This window comes from Chrysochloris asiatica, unplaced genomic scaffold (assembly GCF_000296735.1).
Source record: "Chrysochloris asiatica unplaced genomic scaffold, ChrAsi1.0 scaffold00027, whole genome shotgun sequence".
Classification (NCBI taxonomy): domain Eukaryota; kingdom Metazoa; phylum Chordata; class Mammalia; order Afrosoricida; family Chrysochloridae; genus Chrysochloris; species Chrysochloris asiatica.
Genome location: NW_006408545.1, coordinates 18276386 through 18302371, shown reverse-complemented (window position 1 = coordinate 18302371; position 25986 = coordinate 18276386). Strand labels below are relative to the sequence as shown.

General features: G+C 50.2%; 3 protein-coding genes across 4 annotated transcripts in view; 1 reads left to right on the top strand and 2 right to left on the bottom strand.

Moving 5' to 3' along the window:
• PPIL6 (peptidylprolyl isomerase (cyclophilin)-like 6) overlaps nucleotides 1–1131 on the bottom strand; it is an 80849-nt gene extending 79718 nt beyond the window's left edge. Inside the window, exon 1 of the mRNA XM_006839990.1 lies at nucleotides 994–1131. Coding sequence (XP_006840053.1) covers nucleotides 994–1131 — 138 coding nt within the window. The remainder of the gene's footprint in view (nucleotides 1–993) is intronic.
• Nucleotides 1132–1717: 586 nt separating this feature from the next.
• SMPD2 (sphingomyelin phosphodiesterase 2, neutral membrane (neutral sphingomyelinase)) lies at nucleotides 1718–5452 on the top strand. Its single transcript, XM_006839939.1, has 10 exons — nucleotides 1718–1767; nucleotides 1989–2085; nucleotides 2167–2243; nucleotides 2565–2658; nucleotides 2803–2892; nucleotides 3109–3191; nucleotides 3300–3432; nucleotides 3526–3630; nucleotides 4817–4970; nucleotides 5067–5452. Exons 1-10 carry the CDS (start codon nucleotides 1718–1720, stop codon nucleotides 5450–5452), a joined length of 1269 nt encoding a protein of 422 aa, XP_006840002.1.
• Nucleotides 5453–5778: 326 nt separating this feature from the next.
• Nucleotides 5779–15888, bottom strand: MICAL1 (microtubule associated monooxygenase, calponin and LIM domain containing 1). 2 transcript variants are annotated; one of them, XM_006839937.1, is made up of 24 exons: nucleotides 15631–15888; nucleotides 15349–15556; nucleotides 14992–15096; nucleotides 14572–14676; nucleotides 14126–14281; nucleotides 13430–13530; nucleotides 12233–12490; nucleotides 11610–11725; nucleotides 11345–11471; nucleotides 11100–11188; nucleotides 10426–10566; nucleotides 9849–10045; nucleotides 9609–9697; nucleotides 9443–9484; nucleotides 9170–9256; nucleotides 8928–9084; nucleotides 8348–8424; nucleotides 7819–8095; nucleotides 7565–7665; nucleotides 7178–7291; nucleotides 6761–6854; nucleotides 6454–6553; nucleotides 6284–6357; nucleotides 5779–5927 (listed from the first exon to the last, which is right to left on the bottom strand). In XM_006839937.1, the coding sequence occupies exons 1-24, from the start codon at nucleotides 15886–15888 to the stop codon at nucleotides 5779–5781; spliced, it is 3222 nt and encodes a 1073-aa protein (XP_006840000.1). The 2 variants fall into 2 exon arrangements, with proteins under 2 accessions (XP_006840000.1, XP_006840001.1); XM_006839938.1 differs by lacking the exon at nucleotides 12233–12490.
• Between the last annotated feature and the right edge of the window lie 10098 nt (nucleotides 15889–25986).

Here is a 25986-nt window from a genome sequence, read left to right as displayed (position 1 = left end):
TCATTCCCACCCCCTCCATACACAGAGTAGACAGGGATGGGCAATTTGGACATTGGCTACACAAAATGGGGCGGGGTGGGGTGGGGCACTACAAAGGCAAGAAGTGACTGGCTTACAAGTTTTCAAGAGGGAACCTAGATCCATCCAGAGGGCATGGAGGAAGGTAGAATGTCCACTGAGTAGTATCCAATCTGTCTAGGCCGGGCTGATGAAATGAAATGCAGATAGGTCTCTTGTGATACAATAGTGAATAATTGCTATCAGGACTGATTGTGAGGATTGGAAATGTAAAGGTAGACATTTTGTAGCTAGGAGGGGAGTGATTAACTTTTTAGTCTAGGAGTTGAGGTCCCTGAGACCATCAAGTGAGAAGAGCAGAGAGCGGGACCCTACCCAGAGAAGCAGTGATGCCTGAGATGGAGGCAGAGCCGATGACGTGGAGAGATGGAGCAGCTGGGGACTTTAAGACACAGAGAGAGAGATAGGCTGTGTGCTGATGAGGGGGGTGGGGGGAGACAGGCTTGTAGTGTATACCCTTTGGTTGGTTGATGCATGGAGGGGATTGTAACCCTGGCAATGAAACAATATATGATAGGATGAATGTAAAACTAATGTTCTCCCATGTAAACTATCACATAATTCACAATAAAACATTAAAAAAAATCACTTGGAGAGGGAGTTTGTAAATAACAACTCTCTATATGGTAACAATTTTTCCTGAACATTTTGTAGTGACTTTTTTAAAATCTACAATTAAAACGAATATGGAATAAAAAGCGTGAATATGTAGAGGAAGGATTATGAATGCTTTCTTTCACGCGTATCACCCTTTTCAAAGTACAAGAAGTCCAAGGCCCACCAGAGACTCCGGAGATGAGGGGCCCCCAGCGAACACCGAACTTTGCCAACCAGGGGCACGGGGTGAACAATCCAAGCCGCCAAGACCCCAAGGCCAGAGAAACTGCGCCACACTTTCGGTTTCTTTGCCTTTACCTCAGCTGTGCTCTTGGCAATCTGAAAGCTGGAGCTCTTGAAGAGCCCCACCACCTTCACCTGCAGCGGCAGTTCGGGCGGGGACTGCTGTTGGCTGCATGGGTGCCGCTTCGAAACGCAGGGCTCCGGGCTTGCCATGGCCAAGACTAGAGCCTACCCTGAACACACAGTGCGTCTCCAAGGCAACCACGCGACCCCGCCCCCGTCGTTTGCAGGGGGCGGGACTTGGGACCGGAAACTTCCTTGTGGCTTTTTCTCAACTTTGGGCCTGTTGCCTGTGAATCCAGCAAAAGGTGGGAGAGGACTGCGTGGGCGGCCAAGGATTAGGGGCTAGTTTCGGGAAGAAGAGTCGGAGAGCCCGACGCCCCACGTGCTTCAGCCCCGCTTGCAACGCACCCCGGCACGGGATCCCCAGCGCTCCGCGAGCGCCTGCGTTCCGCAACAGATCGTCTTTCCGGTTAGGCTAGTGGCCGGATTCCGCGGCCAGTTTGTGGCCAGAGGACCGGTTGCCCAGGTAACACAGGAGCCGGTCCTGGGACGCACGCTCTTAAGGACCGGCACGAGCGGGCGAAGGCCCGATTCTAAACTGCGCAGGAACCCTGGCCGTGACACCCAGGGGGCGGGACTGCGTACCTGTGAGCACCTCCCCAGGCCCGCCCCTATCTAGGCTACCCCTTGTAAACTCGAGCCAGCCGCCTCGCCCAGTACCCAGAGCGGCCCAGCCATGAAGCCAAACTTCTCCCTGCGACTGAGGGTCTTTAACTTCAACTGCTGGTGAGTGGGGTCTGGGAGTTACATTTCCTTTCGCACCCACCAGCCTGAGGAAGGAAGCCTTCCACACTTCCTGGCCACCGCCCTATCCTGATTTGTGGTCTTGGGGTGCAAGGGGAACCAGCATGTCCAAAGCCCACATCTGGACCTAGTTTTGGTGGTACCTGTCGCTGGAGGACTGAGCATCCCAGTCATCACATCGCCTTGCCCTTTTCTTCTTTTAGGAGCATTCCCTACCGCAGCAAACACCAGGTAGACCGCCTGCAGCGCCTGGGAGACTTTCTGAACGTTGAGAGTTTTGACCTGGCTCTACTGGAGGAGGTAGGGTTTTGAGAGACAGAAACTGGGAGGATGGACAACCAGAGGAAGGGGCTCATCAAGCGTCCATACCCCTACCCTCAGGTGTGGAGTGAGGAAGACTTCGAATCCCTAAGGCAGAAGCTCTTGCCCACCTACCCAGCTGCACACTACTTTAGGAGGTGAGAACCTTGCTGGCCCGGAAGCCTAGTGACTAACCAGCCATTCCCTAGTGTGCCTGCACCTCCTCCTTCCCTCCCCACCCTCTCCCACATCATCTGCCTCTGGGTGTGAGAGCAGGAGATAGTGAAGCAGGAAGAATTTCAGTTCATCGCAGCCTTATCTTGAGGTCATCCCATCATTCTCCTATGAAAGGCAGTAGGAAGTTTGTTCTTTGTTCCAGGGCTGCTTTTCCTAGCAGAGAGAAAGGGAGGTGGGTGGGGTAGAGGGTGAGGTATTTCTCTTCCTGCCTTTTTGGCTATTAACTAGGGCTTGGCTTTTAGCGGAATCATTGGCAGCGGCCTTTGCATCTTCTCCAAACACCCAATCCAGGAACTCACACAGCATGTATACACCCTCAATGGCTACCCCTACATGGTGAGTCTGAACTCTGACCTCCTCCACCTTTACCTCTGTTTCCCACATCCCATTCTCCATGCACATAACATAGAGGAGGCAGTCCTCTTAGCCCCCTACCCCCTACCCCCAGTACCCTAAATTCCATCTGCCTTCTACCTGCAGATCCATCATGGCGACTGGTTCTGTGGGAAGGCTGTGGGGCTGCTGGTGTTCCATGTCAGCGGACTGGTGTTCAATGCCTACGTGACCCATGTGAGTGGAGCCAGCAGTGCTGGGGCTGGACCAGACAACCTAATACCAGAAGGGAGAAATGGGACTCCTCGGGCTGAGCTGTTGGGGTGGGGAGGTCACAGTAGGCAAGGCTCATCAGTCTACACGGAATATCGTACCAAGGGACAGGCACAAGCTTAGTTTAGACTTTGCCTCTTGGACTGTCTTATCTACCATAATCTCACTTATCTTGCACAGCTTCATGCGGAGTACAACCGACAGAGGGACATCTATCTAGCACATCGTGTGGCCCAAGCTTGGGAACTGGCCCAGTTCATCCAGTGTGTGAGCCTGGGCTTGATGGGGAAGTGGGATGGGACCCAGGGACTGTGGGGGGCCAGGGCCCCATTTATAGGGCACAGCTGATGATGGAGGAATTCTTCCCCCAGCCACACATCCAAGAGGGCCGATGTGGTTCTGCTGTGTGGGGACCTCAACATGCACCCAAAAGACCTGGGCTGCCGCCTGCTGAAGGAGTTGACAGGGCTGCAGGATGCCTATCTTGAAACTCAGGACTTCAAGGTGAGGCCCCGGCTCATTAGTTCCCCACTTACACCCCAGCTGCTTACCCTTTTCCTCCCACCGTCTTAACGCAAGCAAATAATTCACTCCTAGGGTTGTGAGGATGGCTATACAATGGTGCCCCAGAACTGCTACGTCAGCCAGCAGGAGCTGGAGCCATTTCCGTTGGGCGTCCGCATTGACTATGTGCTTTACAAGGTAGGTTTCTCCACCCTATCTCATCAACCTGTGCTGATTCTTGTTCGGTTAGCCGACTCTTAGAGCGCATGGACTCCTGCTGTGATGCTGTAGGAAAGCATTGGACTGCGAACCACAAGGTTGATGGTTCAAACCCACCACTTGCTGCTCAGAAACCATATACAGGGTTGCTGTTCCTCGGAATCTCTTCAGCGGCACATAATAATACAGCATGGGACAAGCAGGAACTGCTTTTTTGGAGATTGTTGTTGTTAGGTGCCAACAAGTTGGTACCGACTCATAGCGACCTTATGCACAACAGAACAAAACACTGCCCAGTCCTGGGACAACCTCTTAACTGTTGCCACACTTGAGCCCATTAATGCTGCCATTTTGCTGGGGGTCTTCCTCTTTTTTTCTGACCCTCCACCTTACCAAACATGATACCCTTCTCCAGCGACTGGTCTCTCCTGACAATATGTCCAAAATATGAGACAGAGTTTGGCCATCCTGGCGTCTGAGGAATGTTCTGGCTGTATTTCCAACACAGATCTGTTGGTTCTTTTGGCAGCCTATGGCACTTTCAATATTCTCCTCCAACACCATAACTCAAAAGCATCAATTCTTCTACAATCTTCCTTATTCACTGTCCAGCTTTTGCATGCATATGAGGTTATTGAAAAACCATGGCTTAGGTCAGGGGCACCTTAGTCCTCAAGCTGACACCTTTGCTCTTCAACACTTTCAAAAGGTCTCGTGCAGCAGATTTGCCTAATGCAATAAGTCGTTTGATTCCTTGACTGCTGCTTCCGCGAGTGTTGATAGTTGATCCAAGAAGAATGAAGTCCTTGACAACTGCAATCTTTTCTCCATTGATAAGAATGTTGTTTATTGGTCCAGTGGTGAGGATTTTTGTTTTTTTTATATTGAGATACAATCCATACTGAAGACTGTGCTCTTTGATCTTCATCAGTAAGTATTTTAAGTCCTCTTCACTTTTCAGCAAGCAAGGTTGTATCATCTGCATATCGCAGGTTGTTAATGAGTCTTCCTCCAATCCTGCTGCCACGTTTTGTTCATATAAGCCAGCTTCTCGGATGATTTGCTTAGCATAAGTACGGAGATAGGCCCTCCAATATAAGCTTAGAATAAGTACGGAGATAGGCCCTCCAATATAAGCTTCTCTCTTGGTCTTCACTCTTCCTAGGCAGTTTCTGGCATCTACATTTCCTGTAAGACCCTCAAAACCACTACAGGCCATGACCCTTATGGTGGCACCCCCTTGTCTGACCACGAGGCTCTAATGGCGACCCTGTGTGTGAGGCACAGCCCACCCCAGCACAGTCCCAGCCCTACCTGTGGTGAGTCACCCCATCCTTTCTATTCACTGTTCCCTATCGCAAGGTCACCCCTCCACTGACCTTCTTTCTCCTGCCCACTGCCCTGCCTTGTTCCAGAACCAGCAGAGACGTCACCATTGGTCACTGTGCTAAAGGAGGCCTGGACAGAGCTGGGCCTGGGCCTGGCTCAAGCTCGCTGGTGGATGGCGTTTGCTAGCGGTGGGATTGGTCTGGGGCTGCTGCTCCTGGTGGTGCTGTGTGTGCTGGTGGCTGGTGGGAAGACTGGGGACGTGACGCTGCTGCTCTTGAGCATCAGTGTGGGACTGGTACTGGGGGCAGGCGCAGTCTATTTCTTCCATAGACAGGAAGTCAAAGGCTTATGTAGGGCCCGAGCTGAGCTCCAGCATATGCTGGAAAGGGCCAGCAAAGCCCAGGACCAGGGCTTGATGCCTTGGCCAGCCCAGCTCCTGAGGCAGCAGGATGACAGAGCTGAAGAACAATAAAACTTGACATTCTTTAGTGGCTCCGCCATTTTCCTTGTAGGGACAGTGACAGGGGTCAAGGGTCAGTGTCTAAGCCATGAAGACTCCTATGTACTCCAGCCCTATCTACACACCCCAGCCTCCAACTTGAGACAGCAGGAGCCTTGTCTGTGGGAGAAATATGTTTATTGTAAACGATGAGGCCCTCTCTCAGGAAACCTAATTTACAGGGGTGGCATTGTTTGGGCAAGGAGGATGTAAGGCACTGGTCCTGAGAATGAACACAGTGGGGGATGCACTATGGACAACATTCCTGGTATGGCAGGAGGCAGACAGCCCACAGACTTCTAGCCCTGGGTGCCCATCCCCAAGGCCAGCTCACTAAGCCTGCGTTCCTCCTGGAAGCGGATGAGAGCATCTCGCTGGTTCACCACGTCCACCAGCTTCTTCAGGATCTGGTCCTCAGCCTGCCGATCAGCATCTGTCTTAAGGGTTGCTGAAGGGAAGGAAATGAAGTTTAGATGACAGGGAAGCTAGAGACGCACACCCGAAACCTAGTCTTTGTGACTTCTTCATCCTGGGCTTTTTTTCCTAATCTGTAAAATTAAGAGGTTTGCTAACACCAATGATTTTTAGTGTCATTTAGAAGTGACACTTTTTAAAGGAGACAAGGTAAAAGCTGCTCTGGTTGAATTGAAGGGAGAGGTGGGGGCCTTGGTGCGCCATCCTCTGGTGCCCCCTTGGACTGTCTTAGAGGCACACAGATCTTTTAGTCTGCTCTGAACCTGGGATCGCTAGGATTGCGTATTACAGTAGCCCCATGATGTCTGCTCCTCCCTACTTGCCACCAACCTTCTCGGTTCAAGTAGCCTCGTAGTTCCTGGTCCAGCTGCCACTGCTTCTCCTCCAAGTTCAGCTCCTGCACCCTGTGGAGGGCAGGGATAGATACATATCTGTAGCACAGCTGTCCAGGGAGCCCCAAGAACTCATGCACCACACCGTCACCAGCCCCCGCCCCTTACGTGATCATGAGCTCAGCTTCCTCAGCCACCAGACTGTTCTTCTTCTCAACGAGCTGAAGCAGCTGCTCTACCCACAATGCCTTTTGCTGTTCTGGGGAGCCTGATAGGAAGGAAGGAGTTAAGTGGTCAGGAGGTATCCAGCCAAGGGTTAGGAGAGACAGAGCCCAGGGAAAGAGAGGTGTTAGGGGTATAAGAAATGTTCAAGAGTTGTGCTCTGAGCCAGATCCTGGTGGTTGGAAGGATTGGAACACAGTGATAGGAGACAAGGGTGTATCCCTAGGGGCTTGTCCTCCCCACCTTTACTTACTGCTCTGCTGCCTCAGGGCCAGCTCCAACTTTATGCCCTCGGCCTCCAGCTCCCTCAGAGAAACCTCGATCTCATTTTGTCGCCTCTGGATGGCCTGTGAGGGGTACAAGGCCAGAGGCCCAGAGACCGTCAGATTACTCATGAATGATACTCTGTTGTTAAGTGCTGTCGTGTCTGTTCCAATCCATAGCAACCCTATATAGGGTTTCTGAGTTGGTAAATCATTGCAGGAGCAGAAAGCCCTTATCTTTCGCTCATGGAGGGGCTGGTGAGCTTGAACCTCTGACCTTGTGGTTAAAAGTCTAGTGCATATCCTACACAGTCACCATGGTCTCGAATGGGATTCTGGAGGGGCTCTTAATCCCCAGTCACAGAACTTCCACCCCATCACAACTTCTGGGAACCCCTGGGCCTCACCTGGGCCTTGCAGAACCTCTTCATCTCCTCCTCCTTGGCACGGCGCAGCACAGTCCGACGCCATGTTGGGTACTTCTCCATGGTGCCTGACGTCTTGGCAAATATCAGCAGTGCCTGCGGCAATCAGACAAATCGGGGGTTGGGCTCCATGCTTGGTGAATGGGGTTTGAGAAGCTCCATTTGTGAGGGGCAGGAAGGAACTGGACTGGAAGAGGGGTTAAGTTCTGGGAGACAGATGGGGGTATAGAGAAATGCTGAGGAAAGATGACATTCCAAGAGAAGGGCTCAGAGAAGAGCGTGGTGTAGACTTCTACGTGACCCAGAAAGAGGTGTTTAGTAGGCATACTGGCTTGGGTAGAGCAAGTGGCTCGAGTTTCTCCCATTCACCTGCTCTGTGTCTTCATCCAAAGCAACATCTTCCTGCTGTTCCTCCTCTTCACTGGAAGGGGGACTCTCTTCTTCCTCTCCCTTCTCCAAGGCCATTAATGCTGAGCTAGGGAACCCTGAAAACGGAAGAGAGACAAGGCCTGGGGTCCCCATGTCCTCCCTTTCAGTTCCCCAGGATTCCCCTTCCGGGACCACCCACCTATGCCACCTCTGACCCTGGGTCAGCTCATCTGTGGGCAGAGGCCCAATGTTACCTTGAGGACCTTGAGCTGGCACTCCCCAGCCCACAAAGCTGCCCTCCAGGGCCTGTCGAGCCAAGACAGAGCAGCTGCGGGGGGGCTTTGGAGGAGGTTCCATTTCCGCATCAGGGGTAAGGTTCAAAGAGGATAATCGCTGACGTTCGAGGCTGGAGAGGCGGATCAGCCGACGGGTGGGCTGGCTGGGACTTGGAGCAGGATTGGCCCCCTCCTGGGGGACTATGGGTGTTGAGGGGGCTGATGGCAGGCTGTCATTGCCTAGTGTGGGCAGCTCCTGGAAAAGCCAACTGGTCTAATCAGTGATCTGCCCCATTCGGGGCTGAGCCACCTCTTTGGAGCAAATGTGGGTGTGGCATTTATTCACACAGTATTTACAGAGCAGTGTTAGCTCTGTTCCAGATGTGTGAGGTAAAGTTAGATCAAACAGACCCAAATTGTGCTGCCCTCATGGAATTTACAAAGCGCTGCCTGAAGAGCCCCCCTGCCTATTGCCCACCCAACACATACACAGATTCAGAGCATTTACCGGGCTCTCAGGGCCTCTGCCTGTGCTGTCCTCTTTGCAGTCTGTCTGGGGCAGGTGCTGAAGGCAGTAGAAGTGTTCTGGAGAAGTTGGGGGAGGGCGGAAGAAGGAAGCATCAGGTGGAGGCAATCCAGTGTTAAGTCATTAGCCGCTCAAAGTGGCAGCTGGTGGGGAAGAGGGGTGTGGAAGGGAAAGAAAAGGCCCAGCATCTGCAGATGCATTCTGCCTGTGTCCTGGTTCCTTAAACCAAAAAGCCCCATTGCTATCCAGTCAATTCCGACTCATAGCAGCCTTACAGGAGAGACTAGAACTGCTCCTTGGGGTTTCCCAGACTGTAAATCTTTATGGGAACAGCCTCGTGTTTCTCCTGCAGAGCTGCTGGTAGGTTTGAACTGCCGACTTTGTGGCTAGCAGCCCAACAATTAACCCACTTCACCAGGGCTCCTTCCTGATTTCTTCAAATCTCTCATTTTGGATCTTGGAGGAGACACAAATGATGATCTTGTGCTCAAAGTTGCAAAGCCCATCTTGAATTTGTTTCTGCCTTGTGCCCAGGCCCCCAGGCCCTCCCCCACCTACTCACCATCTCCTGGGTGCTGCCCATAGCCACCTGGCCACAGCGTGGCCTCACAGACACGGCAGCGGAAGCAGCTCCGGTGGAAGAAACGGCTGTTGACACAGAGGCGTTCCAGGAGATAGAGCTGCCCCCCACAGAGTGCACACAGGTCTCCGGCACCAGCCTGCAGCATCCCAAAGCCACCAAGTCAGCTACAGAGTTGCTTCCGTAAACGCCCTGCCTTGGCCTCCCCAACGCCCTGCTCTCACCTCGGGGTGTTGGGATGGGGGCGTTAGGGGGACACTGGGCGGCTCTGGAACAGGTGGCTCCTCCATACTTGGAGTCTCAGCCTCTACCTAAATAGGGGAATAAATGCTCAGGCCAGGAGGGCAGAGAGAGAGGAAGAGCTGGGGAACAACTGTGTGTGCAGACCAAAGGGCAGGAAGACTAGGGTGCTGAGACTAGGAAGGGAGACAGGCTGGAGGGGGAGTTGGGTTTACAGGACTTGGGGCAGGGACCATCTAGTCCCCACTTGCATTTACCTCTAAGCGACGTTTCTTGCCACCAGCATCGTCCCCATTTTCCTGCAAAAAGTCATAGATGCTAGATGGGTCTCTGAGCCCCTTCTCCCATTCTGAATGTCTTCCCCACCACCCTGGGATCCACCACTGAGCACCTGGGCTAGCTCTAACCCTGCCACCTCTTCACCTGGGCTCGGGTCCGTTGCAGGGTTCTCTGCAGTTTGCCAAGGAATAGTACAGCACTGGGGGTCCCTGAAGAGCCTTGGTTCTCAGAGCCTGAACAAGGAGTCAGGGTGTCAGGGGGAAATGGGAGCCAATACTGTACCACCAGGACAGACAGTCATACTCCAGCCCAGAAGGACTCCTCCCCCAGGCTGGCCCTCACGGGACTCCTCATATATACAGGCTTGCGTGCCCTCCAGGTCACCTGGGCTACAAGGCTTGCTCTTGTTCTTGAATGCACTGTGGAAGTGGCTGAGGTAGGCCACAAGGCCCAGCGGGTCCCCCCCGGCCACCAGTGCATGTGCAGACAACACTGGCGTGATGCCCAGCTCCTGCTCTGCCATCTTCAGAGCCCACGAAGTGGCTTCCAGGGCCTCCATCCCCTGCACATCTGAGGGATCTCTGTGAGATAAGGGGCAGAGAAGAATGGGAGACAAGACCCAGTCCCACTGGGGAGAGATCGGGACACTAGGAGAGGAGGATGGGGCAGGGGGTGGGACTCATAGGGAAGAGTGGGTGTGGAGGCTTATAGTTTTCCACCACCACCTCTGTCCATTGACAGCTGCTCTGGCCTTGTGGGTGGTGAGGGGGGAACTGTATTACTGGTGCATTTGATTCTTAGGGGAGGTGAAATGTGGCCGTAAGGGATCATCAGTAAACTGGCAGCGCTGGAACTCCACCAGGCATGCTCACTTCCACACAGTGATCTCACCACACACACACCCCGCCCCCCCACAGCCTGAAGTAGAGCGTTGGCCCCCCCAGCCTGACCCCTGACTCACAGCAGGCTGGGCTGTAGCCGGTGCACCAGGGCGCACAGAGCTAGCCCATCAGTCCAGGAGGAAGACAGGTCAGTGACATGGACACCAGGGTACCCGGCGGTTTGCTCCTGGCACCAGCGTAGCAGTGCCTCCCGGGTGCCTGTTGACCATGGAAGAGAAGGTCATGCTGGGCCCGAGGCCCTGTCCTAGCCCTGGTGCATGGGAAACCATTATGGGGGGTCTCTATGGGAGGTGGAGTCAGGGCCCACCCCTCCTGTAGCTCTAGCCTGAGGCCTGCTCCCTGCCCCCTTACCCACCCCCCACCCCCCCTGCCCTGTTTTCCTAATTTAAACAATATCTTGTTGGAATCAAGTGGTGGTGGGGGGGGAGGGGTGGTGAATAAAGTTAAATCACAAGGCGTGCCATACAGGGCAGCACACTTGTGACCTGAGAGGGTTGGGGAGGCCTGGAGGCTCAAAGGAAAGTGTTCCCCACCACCAGGAGCAGACCCTCGCGACCCCCAGTCAGTACTGCTGAGGCTGAAAAGGCTGCTAAAATACCCAGGAAGTTCTGGGCAGATTGTCACACTGCTCCTCCACAGCTCCAGGGTCCTCAAACTTGCCACCACCCCAAAACGAACCATCCTCCAGCACACCCTCCAGTCTAGAGGCTGCACCGTCCTCTGGAGGCCGCATTGCTCACCGGTGGCCGTCTTTCCTGCGTCTGTCTTGTCATTCTTCTTCCGAGCGGGCTCCTTGGCCACCACATCATACAGGTCTCGTACCTAAGGCAACCCCTTTTAGGTTGCAGGTCAGGCTGACCGTGCCCCCTTCCCCCCGACCTAGGGAGGACTTATGAAGTGGGACAGTGACTAGACTGGCCTGGATGGAAGGCCTGTGCTTGGGGGACAAAGTAAGTCTGAGGGTGAGAGGGGTCTGACCTGATTGGGGGTCACAGCCCGGAGGTTCAGGTTAGGGTAGCGGGTGGCTGGGTCCAGCCCATACTGGGCCACATGGCGATGCATGTTTTCCGGGGATGTCTGGGACAGGAGCTGATACAGGCTCTCACTGGGGGCAGGAGGCACGAGTGGGGGACACCATCAGTACCTACTCATCTAGATGGCCAGGATCCTCTCCCCACCACCCTTCCCTCCCCCCACCCCATACCTGTCCCACAGCTAGTCCCCTGGACAGCCCTGGTCTTACCGTTCAGCCAACACATCCAGGGGCTCAGCACCTTCTGCCCACCGCTTCACCATCCAGGCTGCATCAAAGGCAGCCAAGAAGCCCCGGGCTACCCCAGTGCCCAAGGGCCAGAAGGGCTGCAGGGACAGAAAGTAGATGAAGGGAAATACAGTAAGAGCACCCCAAGCCTGGATGTCCCCCAAGGTCAGACTCAAAGGGCTCCCTTCATCAGACTAGGTAGCCTCTCACCTCCACCAAGCAGCCACCAGCTCTCTCAACAAGTAAACCTTTTTACCAACCCTCCCTATTAGGAGTTATCGCTGGGTGGTGCAAATAGTTAACGGTTAACGTGCTTGGTTGAAAAGTCTGGTCTACCCACAGGTGTCTTGAAAGAAAGGTCTCGTGATTTTCTTCTGAGAACTCAGCTGCTGGAAACCCCATAGAGCACAGTTCTGCTCTGACACACACTCGTGGTTGCCATGAGTCAGAATGGACTTAATGGAAACTTGATAGCACTAACCCTTCTAGTCTGCCTATATTTCCCACTAAGAACCTTTTTCCTCCCACAAGGGAATTCTTGCACCTCTTTACATCAGGAAGCTCATCCCCACCTTCCCCAATCAGGGAGCCCTGAACCCCCTCACCTCCACCAGACAGTCCCCCACCAGTCCCAGCAGCAGGCGGGCACCGTGCTTCTCTTGCACACGAGCAGCGCTCTCTGCCCGCATCATGCTTGTGAAGTCAAAGGCAGAGACATCAGGCCGTCCGTGCGCATCCTTGGCAAACTCCAGCTTCCCGAGCTTGCCATGGGTGGCAAAGTCTGCAGCTTCCCGGGCAAAACGCTGCAGAGCCTCAGGTACCACATTGGCACTGCCCAGCAGCTGATCCGTCTCCGAATAATCCTATGTGGTCAACAGGTCAGAACCAGCAGGGTCAAATGCCGGACCCATCCCATTGGATGTACAGAGTGTACATACTGAGACCCAGAGAAGACAAAGGGCTTTCCCAGGCAACACTGCAGTTGAAGGCTGAGTTGAGGTTCAAATTCAGATGTCCCACTTCACCCTGCTATACTAAGGGCCCAAGGCCCAGCCCTGTGCAGAGACCTAATTATCAATACTGTCATCACGTGCTTTGTACAAAGGACTGAACTTCTCAGAGCCTCAGTTACCTCACTGTTTAAAGATAACATGCCCACCTCTCCTGATACTCATGAAAATGAAATGGAAAATTCATATAGAGCTCTCAGCAGAGTGCCTGGCACAAAATAGGCACTCAATTAGTTAATCCATTCAGCAGTTCTTACTGTTTACTACATACCAGGTACCACTCAAGGCACTGGGAACTAGCAATAAGGAGAAGAAACAAACACACAAAAGTCCTTGCCCTCAAGGAGCTTACATCTAGAGTACAGGCAGTCCCTGAGTTAGGAACATCCCGAGTTACGGACAACTTTAACTTGCCCTTTAATGCTATCCAAATCTGCCCTTTTAGAAATGACCAAAGCAACCCCTGCGCAAATTCTTCATCAGTCACCTTCACCTGCTGCACCTGCATCTTTAAAGCCACTGAAAAGCCTCTGAGCTTTTCTTGCACTAAGGCTAAATAAGGACTATCTGTACCTGTTCCCACTCACCTACAAATGCCACTTAAAAGACTTAAAGACAGTTGGAAAAGAACTCATTTGTAACCTGGGGGTCTGCCTGTAAAAAGACCGATATAAGGCATTTAGCTCAGAATGTCATCCCAGTGGCTCAGAATATAAATGCCAGGGGAGAAGGGTTTGTGGAGCTGAAGGAACCATGGTACAGAAGGAGAGCATGATGACCTCTTTCTCTCACCTGGCGCAACACACCCAGTCGCAGAAGGCACTGCTTCTTGGCTGTCATCACAAAGTAGTGGGTGTCATCTTTGTAGTACACAATATTCTCCAGATCAATGCCTGAGAACAGAGAAGGAAGAAGGTGTGTGTGTATGTCACCTCTCCTAACACTCCACCACGGCCTGCCCTGAGAGCTGGGGCCAGAGCTCAGTCTGCACTGAGAGTCTCACAGACACAGTGGACCACCTGTCTCAGGCCCAGGAGGGCTGAGGGCTTGGGGCAAAAACAGAAACAGAGCTGGAGTGGCAGCTGGGAGACCTGTACCACTCAGTCACAGGTTGTGAATGGCAGTCTGGCCTCATAAACTGGGGTGTGCAGCCATTGTAAACACAGGGTATCTTCTTGAAGTGCCACTTTAATCTGGAATTTGTTGTTTTACATTAAGGCTCCTATAAAGAAGTACAAAGCAAAGGAGCACAAAGAAGCACCTGAAGCTGAGCCGAGCCTTGATTTTGTGGCACAAACACTTTGTGAGAGAGCCCCAAGAGATGTCATGCAGGGGGCCAAGTAGGTTGTGCCTGCTGAGTTCTTGAGCATGGGTTCCTCTTTGCTGCCCAGCCATAAAGATGGGAGAGTGTGAGATTCTTGGACCGAGGGACAACTCAGGGAGGAAGAGGGAAGCAGCCCACAGCCAGGCCAGAAAAAGCGGCCCCACCTGTGGCTTTGAGCAGACTCTGGAAGAAGCTCTGGTTGTAGATCCTGGCCACACCACTGATCTCGGGCACCTGCGTCTCCTCCACAGTGCGCCCGTTCACAAAGTTAACAGTGATTCCAATGGCCAGTTTGCCTCGCATTTCTCGGATTGTGAAGCCTGGGGGGTTGAGAGAATAGGGAGGAGGACACAGTATATATAATCCCAAAACCAACCTTACTGATGTGGAGTTGGTTCTGACTCACTGCAGCCCATGTGTGGCAGAATCCAAGAACTCCTCAAGGTTTACTTGGCTGTAATCTTTTCAGAAGCACACAGACCTTTCTCCCATGGAGCCACTGGGTGATATTGAACCGCCAACCTTTAGGACTGTAGTCATAGCGCTATTTGCACCACCCAGGGGTCACTACTCATGATGCTGGCTGCTTTGTGGGGAGGGAGTCACTCACCTGCAGGGACGAATTTACCTCCAGCAGCGGAGATCAGAACATCAAACTCATAGTTGGCCAGTTGGGCTGGGGAGCTGGGCTGCAGCTGGGCACGCCAGCCAATCCCTATGGCAGAAAGTATAAGAGGCATAAACGTATGGAGGCTGGAGTGCCCTGACACTCCCAGGGCAAGTCAGTGAAATGATAAAAATGCATGTGAAGAACATTTTGATTCAGAAAGCAATGACACATTCACAACAGCCATGGAAGGTAGAGAAGAAAGAAACGTTCTTTCCATTTGATAAATACTCAAACTGAGACTCAGAGCACTTCGCCCAAGACCACACTATTAGAAAGGGGACTTCGAGCCCCAGCCTATTTCTTCTACAGACCAAGTTCTTCTTGGTGGATGGGGGTTCCTGGGAGCAGAGGAGTACTTACCCTTCTGGGGAGGGGGCTGGAGACCACTGAATGTGACACCCCAGTGAATTTCCACTCCCAGCAGTAAGGCCACCTTCAGCAGCAGCAGCTGAAGCTGCCGAATGCCTGGAAGGGAGGAGGGCGTTAGGAACAGGGACCCTGCCTGCACAGCCTACTGGAACACCAATGTATGGTCTGGTCAGAGATGGAGACTGTCTCAGAGGTCAATTCATGCCCATTTTATAGACAGGGACCTGAGCCCTGAAGGTAACTGACGCTGAAGTGACTCGTGCTCTCTGCCCCTTGCCTGGTTCCCACTTGGGCCTGCCTCTAGGTCCAAGTGCACCTGCCTGCTCCAGGCCACCACGTGATACTCACTGATGTGGTCGAGGGTGCCTGTGCAGAAGCGTCCGTAGAACTTCTTAGCACCTAGTGCCCGCAGGTCATGGATGGTGAAAGGCCAGAGATGGAGCACGTTGTGACGAGAGAACTTGGTGCGCTTTTCCACTAGCACCACACGGGCCCCCAGCAGTGCCAGCTCCACTGCAGCCCGTAGTCCACAAGGCCCAGCTCCCACCACCAGGCACTGTGAACACAGAAGGTAGTGTGGGCCTAGCATCCCGCCTCCCTCCTGCAACTCCCCTCATCTCCAGGACCCACCTTGGTGTTGATACAGGCCTGGCCCTGCTGGTAAGCAGACTGGCTAGCTCGCTTGTCCAGCTTGGCCCACAGGGACTTGGCACTCCAGTAGTTGAGCTGAGCCTTGATCTTGTGGTACTGGGTCAGCCCCCCGCCAGCCTCTACCCCCAGGGTCTCACATAGCCCCTGGAAGCTGCTCAGCACATCATGGCACAGCTGGGCCTGCAGGAAGCTCTCAAAGTAGGCATGTGCTGGGTTGGTGCTCGTGGGTACCGCCATGGAGGTCCCTAGGAGGTCACAGAGAAACCAGCTATACAGAGGGGAGGGGCTGCAGGAGAGGAGGAAGAGAAGAGGCAGGAGACTGGAGGCAGGAATGGGAGGAAAAGAGTGGTTGGTGTGTTTATGTGTGTGGAAACCTGGGCTCCACATCTGATTGGCTGTGCACCTCCCTCCTGACCTCCTTCCTAGCCAGGATCTGCTCCAAAGACAACTGTGATCCCATGCACTCCAAATGAAATTTGCCAAATTTGGAAATGAGAAATCAGCAATCCAGGTCACCAAGGGCGTGGGGAAGCCATGAGAGGCTCCAGCCCAGCCGTCTAATCCCAGTCTCTCCAAAGGCACTGCATTCCCTAAAGCCCTAGGGCAGAAGTTCCAAGACTGCGGAAACAGGACTTGCGGGCATTTCTCAGACAAGGGGAGGGCACGTTGCCCTTTGAGCTGATATAGATTTAATACCCCCACCTCCAGCTGCTGGGCATCCATATTGACCCATCTTACCCTTGGCCTCCCTCAAAGATGCTCAAAGGCCTGAATGCCACGCAGGGTTGTGGGTGTGCCTCGTCAGCGTTAAGCAGTTTTCCTCCTCGCAACGTGCTCACCTCCTGAGGGAGTGGGAGGCCGTCTCTAATTGCGTAGCCTCTAGTTCCCATTTCCCAAACTACTTCAACAGCGAAAGATGTTTTTACTGTCTGGATAACAGAGGCCTCGGTTTATTTCTGACTCACTGTGGTCGAGGCACTTCCCCCTGAAAATTGACCGCTGTTCATTAGGGCCTAAAGAGCGGACTAGGGGGTGGGGTGGGGCAGAAGCTGGGTCCTCATTTCAGCCTCCTCCCACCCCAATCGACGCCCCGCCCCGTCCTCTCTCAAGGTCTTGTCCGTTTTCCCAGGAATCTCTCCAAGACAAGGGGCTCTTTGTCCCCAACCCCAGGCTCTAGCCCCCTACGCAATTGAAGGATGTCGGAGAGACTTTATCACACTGGATCTCAGAGGGTACGGGACAGGGCGTTGCCAATTTGTGTCTTGGGGGACCAAGGAAGGGGAGATAACAATTAGGGCAGGTCCTGCAGTGGACCTCGGATCCCTGTGAGCTGCGACGGGGCAGGAGAAAAGGCCAAAGTCACCCGTTGGATATAAGACTTAAGGAACGGCAAAGATCTCCTTTGGGGGAAGGGAAGTGAAAGGTAGAAGACCTCGGCGAAGAGGAGAGGGGGCGACCCAGCCTGGTACTGCTAAGAAAAAGGTTGTGCAAGGCGCGGAAGGCAGCTCGGGGCCGAGCGGTCTGGGAGGATGGAGAAGGAGCTGGACCACTGGAGGCTGGACGGGGACCCACAGTCCCGACACTTAAGTCGGGAGCCGGAATAGGCGGGTGCACCAACCAGGCGCGGTTCCGGAGCCCGGGAGCTGCATTTCCCTGGAAGGGCGCCTGGCCCCCAGCCCCGGCCTCTGTGAGTAAGGGGCGCACAGCTGTACGACTTACCGGGCGACGCCGGAGCCAGGAGGGGCAACTTCCTGCCGAGTCGGGGCGGTGGGGGGCGGAGGCAGAGGCGGGGTGGAGGAAGGGGAGGTTGAGAAGTACGGCCGGGGGCGGATATGCCCTGCTGGGACCCTGGCGGGTGTGGAATTTGGCCGCGGGGTGCGAGGCGCACAGACGCCTTACGAATGCCTTACTATCATCTTGTTACCCTGAGCCCGGCTTGGGACAGCCCCCGACTGCAGGGTGGCGCCCCAGGGCGTGGCGCTGCTGGTACCTCGTTGCGTCTGGAGCGAGAGACCTGAGGCTAACCTAGCGGGTCCGAGAGCTGGGGGCGTCCAGTGCTCGGCACTCGCCCTCAGCCTCGGGGTCCTTCCTGGATCCCCTCCTGCAAGCTAGGCGAGGCGAGGCCACCCGCCCTTCCGTGGGCGCTTCCGGGAGCTGAACCAGAACCTTGAAGGAGTTGGTGGGTCTGAGCCCTAGGGTGGCGCCGGAACGTCTGTGCTCTCCTCATTTCTCCTACTTGTCTCAGATGCCACACTACGGATCCAAACTCAAAATCTGCCTCTTCTGCCACAAATCTGCCTCTAGACACGGGGAAGTGAGGGAAAGGGAGATTTAGGAGAGGAACTAGATTCCCAAAGTTCAAGAATGCCTTAAAGTGAAAACCTAAGGAACTGCCAGCACTGAAAAGGGCATGAGGGACCTTTGGGATCAACTTCCTCATTTTCAGGTAAAATAACAACACTGAAAATGAAGGGACTCGTCTCAAATCATTCAACTTCTGTTGTGTGTTCACTCAGCGATCCTGTATGGGGTTTCCACGAATGGCTGGTTGGATTGGGTTTGCACTGCCGATCTTTTGGTTACCCTACAGCCCACACACTAGTTATTAATATAAGACATCGATTCTCATTTATTTCGTGTCTACTATGGAGGCTGTGGGATAAAGCGCTGACCCAAAAGGTCGGTTTGAACCACAAGGTTGGCAGTTCAAACTCACCAGCCATTTCCTTGGAAGCCCTATACAGGGTCTCTATGAGTCCAACGATTTCATGGCACTTAACAATAACAACAATGGAGTCCTGGTGTGGCGCTATAGGATAAGCCCTGGACTGCTAACCCACAAACCAGCCAGCCACAAACAGGCTGACTATGAGTTGGCTCTGACTGGAAGGCATTTAACAACACATTTAACTCCAATGTGTTGGAGTTCTGGTTGATGATTCAAACGCACCAGCTGCTCTTTGGAAACCCTATACAGGTGGCTATAAGTTGGATTTGACTCGAAGGCACTTAACAACACTATGAATATTGGAGTCCTGGTGTAGGAAAAATACTGGGCTGCTCACCGAAAGGTTGGAGGATCAAACTCACCAGCCACTTCTCAGAAACCCTATATAGATAGGGTTGCCATGAGAAAACAGGGTCACTGAGATGCTGTGGTCTGTACAAGTTAGATGGCATGTGGCAGAACTGGCATTGGGGCCTAGGTCTGTCTGGGTTTTACCAAACTTGCATTGACTCAATTTGACAAGTAAAAGCCTGAATTGTAGAAGCAGTTTCTTGTTTAGAGGAAGTGACTGTGTTACACTAGAAACCTTAACAAAACCAAGGAATAAATGGGAGGTGTGCTCTCCCTGAGATCCAAAAGAGACTTCTGCGTGCTCCATAGCTCTTTCTGTTTTCCTCATTTTGCATTTTGCCGGGAAACCTCTGGGGCCCAGTGAGATCTGCACACTCACTGCTCCCAGTTTGAACTGAGAAACAGGCAGGAGGAGAGAGGCAAAGGGAAATGCTTGCTTTCTGCCAGAAAATGGAATTCAGCCAGGTCATGCTCAGGAAAGTAGGCCAGCCTCCCAGCTGGGCCCATCTTAGCTCTTGAGTGTGACTCAATATTTGGCTTGAAGTACATTTGCTGAACATCAGACACACCCGTATTTAAATACACAGAGTAAAATTATCCTGAAATTTACTATGTTAGTAGCCTTTGTTGTTAAGTACTGCCTAGTCAGTTCCAACTCATAGGGTTTCCAAGGAGCATCTGGTGACTTTGAACCACAGGACCCTAGTTCTTTATCTCACACACTGTTCATGGTGGTTCTGTGCCATGAAGTTGGTTCTGACTCATAGTGATGAGCCTGTATAGGGTTTCTGAGGCTGTCATTCTTCATGAGAGCAGAAAGCCTCATCTTTCTGGTAGTTTCAGACTGCTGGTGTTGAGGTTAGCAGTCTGACTTGTAAACACTACGCTACAGAGCTCCTTAGAACTAGCACCCTTAGAACTGTCCTAAATCCCTTTCATGAGCAAATAACAACCAGCTGCTCCTGCATGTGCAGAGGCCCTTGACTTAGAGACTTGCCATTGTAGCCAACCAGGGCTTCTAACTAGTTCATTTTGGTTACACTCTCTGCTGAGAATTTACATTTCCATCCTTTCTGAGTCAGTGTATATGGGGTAGAAATGCAAATTCTCAGTAAGGGGTTAAACTGTAATGAACAAGTTGGAAGTACTGAACCAAACAGGAAGTTGTGGCTCCCTGACTGGCAAATGATAAAACGGACTCAAAAAAAGTCACAAGAAGGATGATTCTATCAGTACAGAGAGACTGCTGACTTGGGGTTTTACTTTATGCTAATTAAAGATATACACTAGAACATAAAGCAGTGTGGAATACATTGGTCTGGAGCCCAACTTTGGTCAGATTCCAACTTTATTTCACATTAGCCTCCTGTGACTTTGAAAGTCAACTGACCACTTGCAACCTTCTCATCTCTAAATGGAGGCAAGTTAATTACTCAGCCTCTTCAGCACGTTTAGATTCTAAAATCCTATAATTCAGATATGTACATAGTGGAGATCCAAACCAAGTTCTATTGATAGATCTCTATTAAAAAATGACCTCTATTAAGATAACAGAATAAATTTATTATTAATACACAGACATTTCTCTCCTTTATTAGAATCTTTTTAAGTCATGATCCACCTTGTATATGTATTAGAACTAAAATACTGGCACCATCACATTGGCCATTCCCTACTGGATCCAAAAAAAAAAAAATATCTTATATGTGAGAAGTCACCTTTAAAAGGGTCAGAGTCTAATGGTTTTGCAAATAATCATGCCAGTGGTGGCTTCCATTTAAAAACTTGAGTCATACTAAGGTTAATTGACCTAACAGTCAACAAAGACAATGTTCTACAGCCTACTTTGTGAGTCAGTATCTTAAAAGCTTGGGTGCAGCCACCTAAATGCAACTATTGGTCTGGAAAAAACAAGAGTGGAGAAAAGAAAAAGATGCTTGGAAAGGATTAGTCCAATAAACCAGTGGGCCACAAGAACATCAGTCTCCACAACCCTGAGGTCAGAACTAGATGGTTAGAAGGTACCTAGCTACCACTACCATTTGCTCTGGAATTAGAAGAGCATAGATAGAGTTGGAGAAAAATGTAAAACAAAACTCAAAATCACGCACAAAAAAACACCAGGCTTAGTAAAGACTAACTGGAAATGAACTCACAACCATGGCTCAAATTTTAGCCAAAAAATAAGCAGGTCTATGAAGGGAACAATAATACTAATGAGGTACATCTACCTAAGGACAGAGTTTAGAAGAGCTAGGAAAGTAGGAGGGATAGAAACAGGAAACACAGGAAGTGGGATCAGCAAAGTTACATTGTGGAAATTGCAGTCAATGTCATGAAGCCAAATGTGTATGAATTGTTGGATGGAAAACTGAGCTGCTCTGTCAAAGTTTACCTAATTCACAATAAAATGTTAAAAATAAACTGAAAACCGGAATCATTAAGACAGCCGCCCTTTCCTCTAACTCTGTGTTCTGTCTTCTTGCAATAAACTAAAAACTGGAATCATTAAGACAGCCTCCCTTTCCTCTAACCCTTACTGTGTTCTGTCTTCTTGTAATAAACTAAAAACTGGAATCATTAAGACAGCCTCCCTTTTCTCTAACCCTTACTGTGTTCTGTCTTGCAATAAACTAAAAACTGGAATCATTAAGACAGCCTCCCTTTCCTCTAACCCTTACTGTGTTCTATCTTCTTGCAATATTGTCCTTACCCCCAACCTTTCATCACCTGGGCTTGAAGCCAGACACTAGGTCCCTAGCACTCCAGGTGACTAGTCTAAACCAACCTGTAATATGACCTTGCACCTGCAGGTCAGTGCATTCAAACAAACCAATGGACCTGGGCCAGGAGCTGTGGATGCAGTGTGATCAGACAGATACATTTCCTGATGTGAAAATAATTACAAACGAAGCTAAAGAGCACAGGGTGCTATGAAAGGATATGACAGGGTGGCTTGCTAAAGCTTAGAGGGTCATAAAAGGCCTTGAAGAGGAAGTGACACTTAAACTGAATGGCACTGGGTTAATGTGCCAGACTGCAAACCCGTTTGAACTGCAAGGTCGGCAGTTCAAGTTCACCAGCTGCTCCTCGGAAACCCTATACAGGGTTGCTATGGGTCAGAACCAACTTGACAGCACTTCACAACAACAACAAAGTTAGAGAATAGGGGGCAGAAACCTTTCAAGGCAAGAAACTACCTACCTGTCCCAAAGCCAGAAGGCAGTCTAGAGTTGGGCCTGTTTGGGGAACAGCAAGGAAGCTGGTGTGACTAGCAATGAGCACAGGAAAGAAAAAGCTAGATTGGGGATTTTATTCTGAGTGCAGTGAGAAACATTTAAACATGATCATATTTGCATTGGAGTCCTGGTGTGGTGCTGCTGTAGCACTGGACAAGCACTGGACTGCTAATCACAAGGTCGGAGGTTCAACTTTTCTAGCCACTCCTCAGAAACCTTATACAGGGTCACTATGAGTTGGAAGTAACTTGAAGGCAATTAACATTTGCATTAATGAGAGTTGGTTTTGTGTGGTAGTGCTGGTTATGTGCCATGGAATCAGTTTCGACTCATAGCGACCCTGCGTAGATGTCTGAAGCTGTAAATCTTTACGGGAACAGCTGGTAATTTTGAACTGCTGACCTTGAGGTTAACATCCTGATTGTAATCACTGTGCTACCAGAGTAAATTACTGTAATTCAGTGAGCTTGACCTAAACTTATGGATGTAGTAGCCCAAAATACCAACTGAGAGGAAAGAAGTTTTCATATCAAGGATCAACCTATCCTCTCTGTACACAGGGTTGATAGGGATGGGCAACTTAAGACATGGCTACCGAAAATGGGGTAGCCATTTTATAAAGGTATGAAGTGGCTGGCTTACATGTTTTCAAGAGGGAGTTTAGTTTCAGAGCAGGAGGGGAGAGAGGTAGAATCCCCACTGAATAGTTTTCATATTGTCTAGATGGGTCTGGTGAAAGGAAATGGGATAGGATTCTTTTGATTCAATAGTAATTGTTATCATGATGAAATGCGATAGTCACAACTGTAAAAGTAGAAGTTTTGTAACATAAAGGGAGGAATAGTTAATCTTACATTCCAGAAACAGAGGACCTTCATCAAGAGAGAAGAGTGTGGGACCCTAACCAGAGAAGCAGCAACACCAGAGATGGAGGCAGAAGTGATGGCATGGAGATACAGAGCAGCTGTGCTGGTGGTCAGGAGTCTGGCTTGCAGAATGTGCCCTTTGGTTATTTAAATGATTATACATTCCTGAGTGTTTTTGTGTACATAAAAAAAAAGAAAAAGAAGGAATAGAAGTAAATACTGTCGAAGGATGATGCAGTGGAAGGGTTTGTAATCATTGTCATGAAACAAAACACGATAGGATGAGTGAAAGACCGATGTTCTTACATGTAAACTATCACTCAATTCACAGTAAAAGCTTTAAAAAAAAAAGTGTTCCAATTCATAGTGGCTCTGTATAGGGTATCTGAGGAGCAGCTGATGAGCTTGGACCATCGACCTTGCAGTCCAGTGCATTTACTCACAGCGTCACATCAGGACTCCAAAACCTATTCATTTGGCAAGGCACTCTGCTGGATGACTAAGGAGACAACAGTGAACAGACAGATACTGCTACCGTTAGAGAATGGTGGTGGGCTGGAAAGGATGGGTCAGCTGGGCAGGAATCCAGGTCACAGTGGGCAAGGGTGAAGTGGAGGGATACAAAATGTGAAACTGGCATGATTTGGTGGATTGGGCGTGTGTGTGTTGGAGGAAGGAGGGGTGAGGAAGGCCCTCTTAGAATTACTCCCAGGTTTTTTTGTTGGCTGATTAGGGTGGGTGAGTCACACGTGTGTCCCTCATTCTTTCCCACAATGTGCTAGGAGTTCTGGTGGCACATTGGCTAAGCGCTGAGCTGCTAACTGAAGGGTCATACGTTTGAAGCTACATTAGCCACTCTGCAGGAGAAAGATGTGCTAGACTGCTTTTTATAAAGAGTGTTGTTAAGTGCTGTTGAGTTGGTTCTAACAGCAACCCTGTATAGCATTTCCGAGGAGCAGCTGGTGAGTTTGAACTTCCGACCTTGAGATTAGCAGTCTGATGCTTATCCTACAGAGCACATCTACCCTTCCAGTAGGGGTCACTGAGAGTCAGAGGTGACTTAATAGTGATGGGTTTGGCTTTGATCTCTGTATACTGCTTTTTTATTTAAGTACCTAACCCAGAAATCAAAGTAGAATGATTTCATAAACTCCAAGATAACACAAGGCATTCTACTTTGAGAGGCTATAAAAGTTGATAATACAAATTAAGTTCAGAATTAGTTTAAATATTTTCCTGTATTTTTATGAAAATGTGTGTATGCTTCAAACACTAACATTATTGAAAAACAACTATCCAGAATATTTCTTGTAATCATACTTAAGTTTTCTGAGAGGTAGAGTCTAAAAATGTGGACAGTTTTGTTTTTCACTCTAATTTAGCCCAAAGAAGCTTAGTTCAACTTTTCATTTTACAAGGTTAAAAGCAACATGAACTAAAACCAAGAGCCAAGCAATTCTGGAAAATCATATTTAAATTTACATTTGATGTAATATTATAGATATCAAGAATTAAAAATAATAAACCTATGCTCAGCGATCAAGGGAGCTCCCTGTCCTGACCACCCCATTCCCCCACTCCCTTTCTACATTTCACATTGGAGAGTATCACTTGTCAGATTCACATGAAAAACAAAAAAATCTGATTCCTTGCTAATGCTATCTAAACGTGTTCAAGCTCCTACATTTTGTGTTGAAAATGAGCTTTTGTATACAAGCTCTGCTAGTGGGATCATTCAAGGTGAGAATGAAATACACACACTCCGCATATTATCTTTGTGGCTAAATTGTGTAAAGAATCTGAAAGCAAGATAAACAATCACAACGACTTTAGGGTTCTTTCAGAGGGCATTCCTCAACATTTGCTATTTACAAAAGGCAGGCAAAGGGTCATTTCTCCATACTCGAAATTTACAAAAGCAAGACAAAACCAAGGATTTTTCTTTCAATTCCCAAGAACTCCATTTATTTAAGCTTGGAAATTAAAAATAAAAAATTACCGTACTACTTAAAAACAAAGGTAGAGAAAATAAAACTGGTAGACTACACTAAAACTGTTCTCCATCAGAAGTTCAAAGTAAGGGCTCATTTGGCTATTTTCACATGAGTAGTAACTTTCATACAGTTGGTAAATGTCAACTAAGCTTCAAGTCAATTTTGGTCACAAAGGTCTTATCAAGCTGATCATAAAGAGAATTCCAGCTTAAAGTTTCAAGAGCGACTGACAGTAAGCCCTACTGGTGGAAGCACAATGGTGGAATCGGCTGGTCCAAGGCCCTGGCTGTAGCTCTGCCACTCACTTTGTGATCCTGGAAAAGTGACTTCATCTCTTTGGGCCTCCGTGTTCTCATCCGCAAAATAGGTATAATTACTTGCCTCATAGGAATGTTATGAAGATTAAGGTAAATGAGCTTCAAATGGATTCCAGACACTGGCTCTGCCCCCTGGGTGCCAATCATAGTCTGAGGTAACTGGAGCCCCCTAAACACAAGGTGCTGTATACATCCTATCTTTTATGTGCCAAGACATGAAAAAGGTCTGGGAAGCACAGAGGTATTGCCCCAAAGCACCCGGCTTTGCTTGTGGCATTTATAATGACTCAATACGTGGCAGATACTATTGTTGTTGCTCCAATTTAAGAAACCCCTAGAGCCTTGGCAGCATAGTGGGTTACATGTTGGGTACTAAGAGCAAGGTCAGCAGCTCGAATCCACCAGCTGCTCCACAGGAGGAAGATGAGGCTTTCTGCTCCCTTCAAGATTTAGTCTTGGAAACCCTATACAGGGTGGCTATGAGTCCAAACTGACTAGGTGACATATAGTAGCAGCAGCAGATGTAAATATGTATAGTGAGAACCTGCGTAGCGACCTTGCGTAGATTTCTGAAGCTGTAAATCTTTCCGGGAACAGCAAGCCTCATCTTTCTTCTGTGGAACAGCTGGTAGTTTTATTCCTCAGGATTATCTAACTGGTTGCTCACAGTATTTAAAACAAGAAACAACTGCAAAAGATATACAGGGTAGAGGTGAAAGAAGACTTTCAAGAAACACAATGAGCACATGAGTAACTTAATTTGATGGCAACAGCTCGAGTCACCCCAAGGCTAGCCCTCTACTGCAAGAAAGCCATAATAATTTATCTTCAAAAGTGACA

Excerpts from the sequence above, each read along its gene's own strand:
- MICAL1 (XM_006839937.1), bottom strand. The coding sequence starts at position 15,888 with ATGGCGGTACCCACGAGCACCAACCCAGCACATGCCTACTTTGAGAGC. Across the intron at positions 11,189-11,344 it reads GGGCTGTGACCCCCAATCAG|GTACGAGACCTGTATGATGT; the intron begins GTCAGACCCCTC and ends GGGTTGCCTTAG. Across the intron at positions 9,085-9,169 it reads CCCCATCCCAACACCCCGAG|GCTGGTGCCGGAGACCTGTG; the intron begins GTGAGAGCAGGG and ends GGGATGCTGCAG.
- SMPD2 (XM_006839939.1), top strand. The coding sequence starts at position 1,718 with ATGAAGCCAAACTTCTCCCTGCGACTGAGGGTCTTTAACTTCAACTGC. Across the intron at positions 2,244-2,564 it reads GCTGCACACTACTTTAGGAG|CGGAATCATTGGCAGCGGCC; the intron begins GTGAGAACCTTG and ends CTTGGCTTTTAG. Across the intron at positions 3,433-3,525 it reads TTGAAACTCAGGACTTCAAG|GGTTGTGAGGATGGCTATAC; the intron begins GTGAGGCCCCGG and ends ATTCACTCCTAG.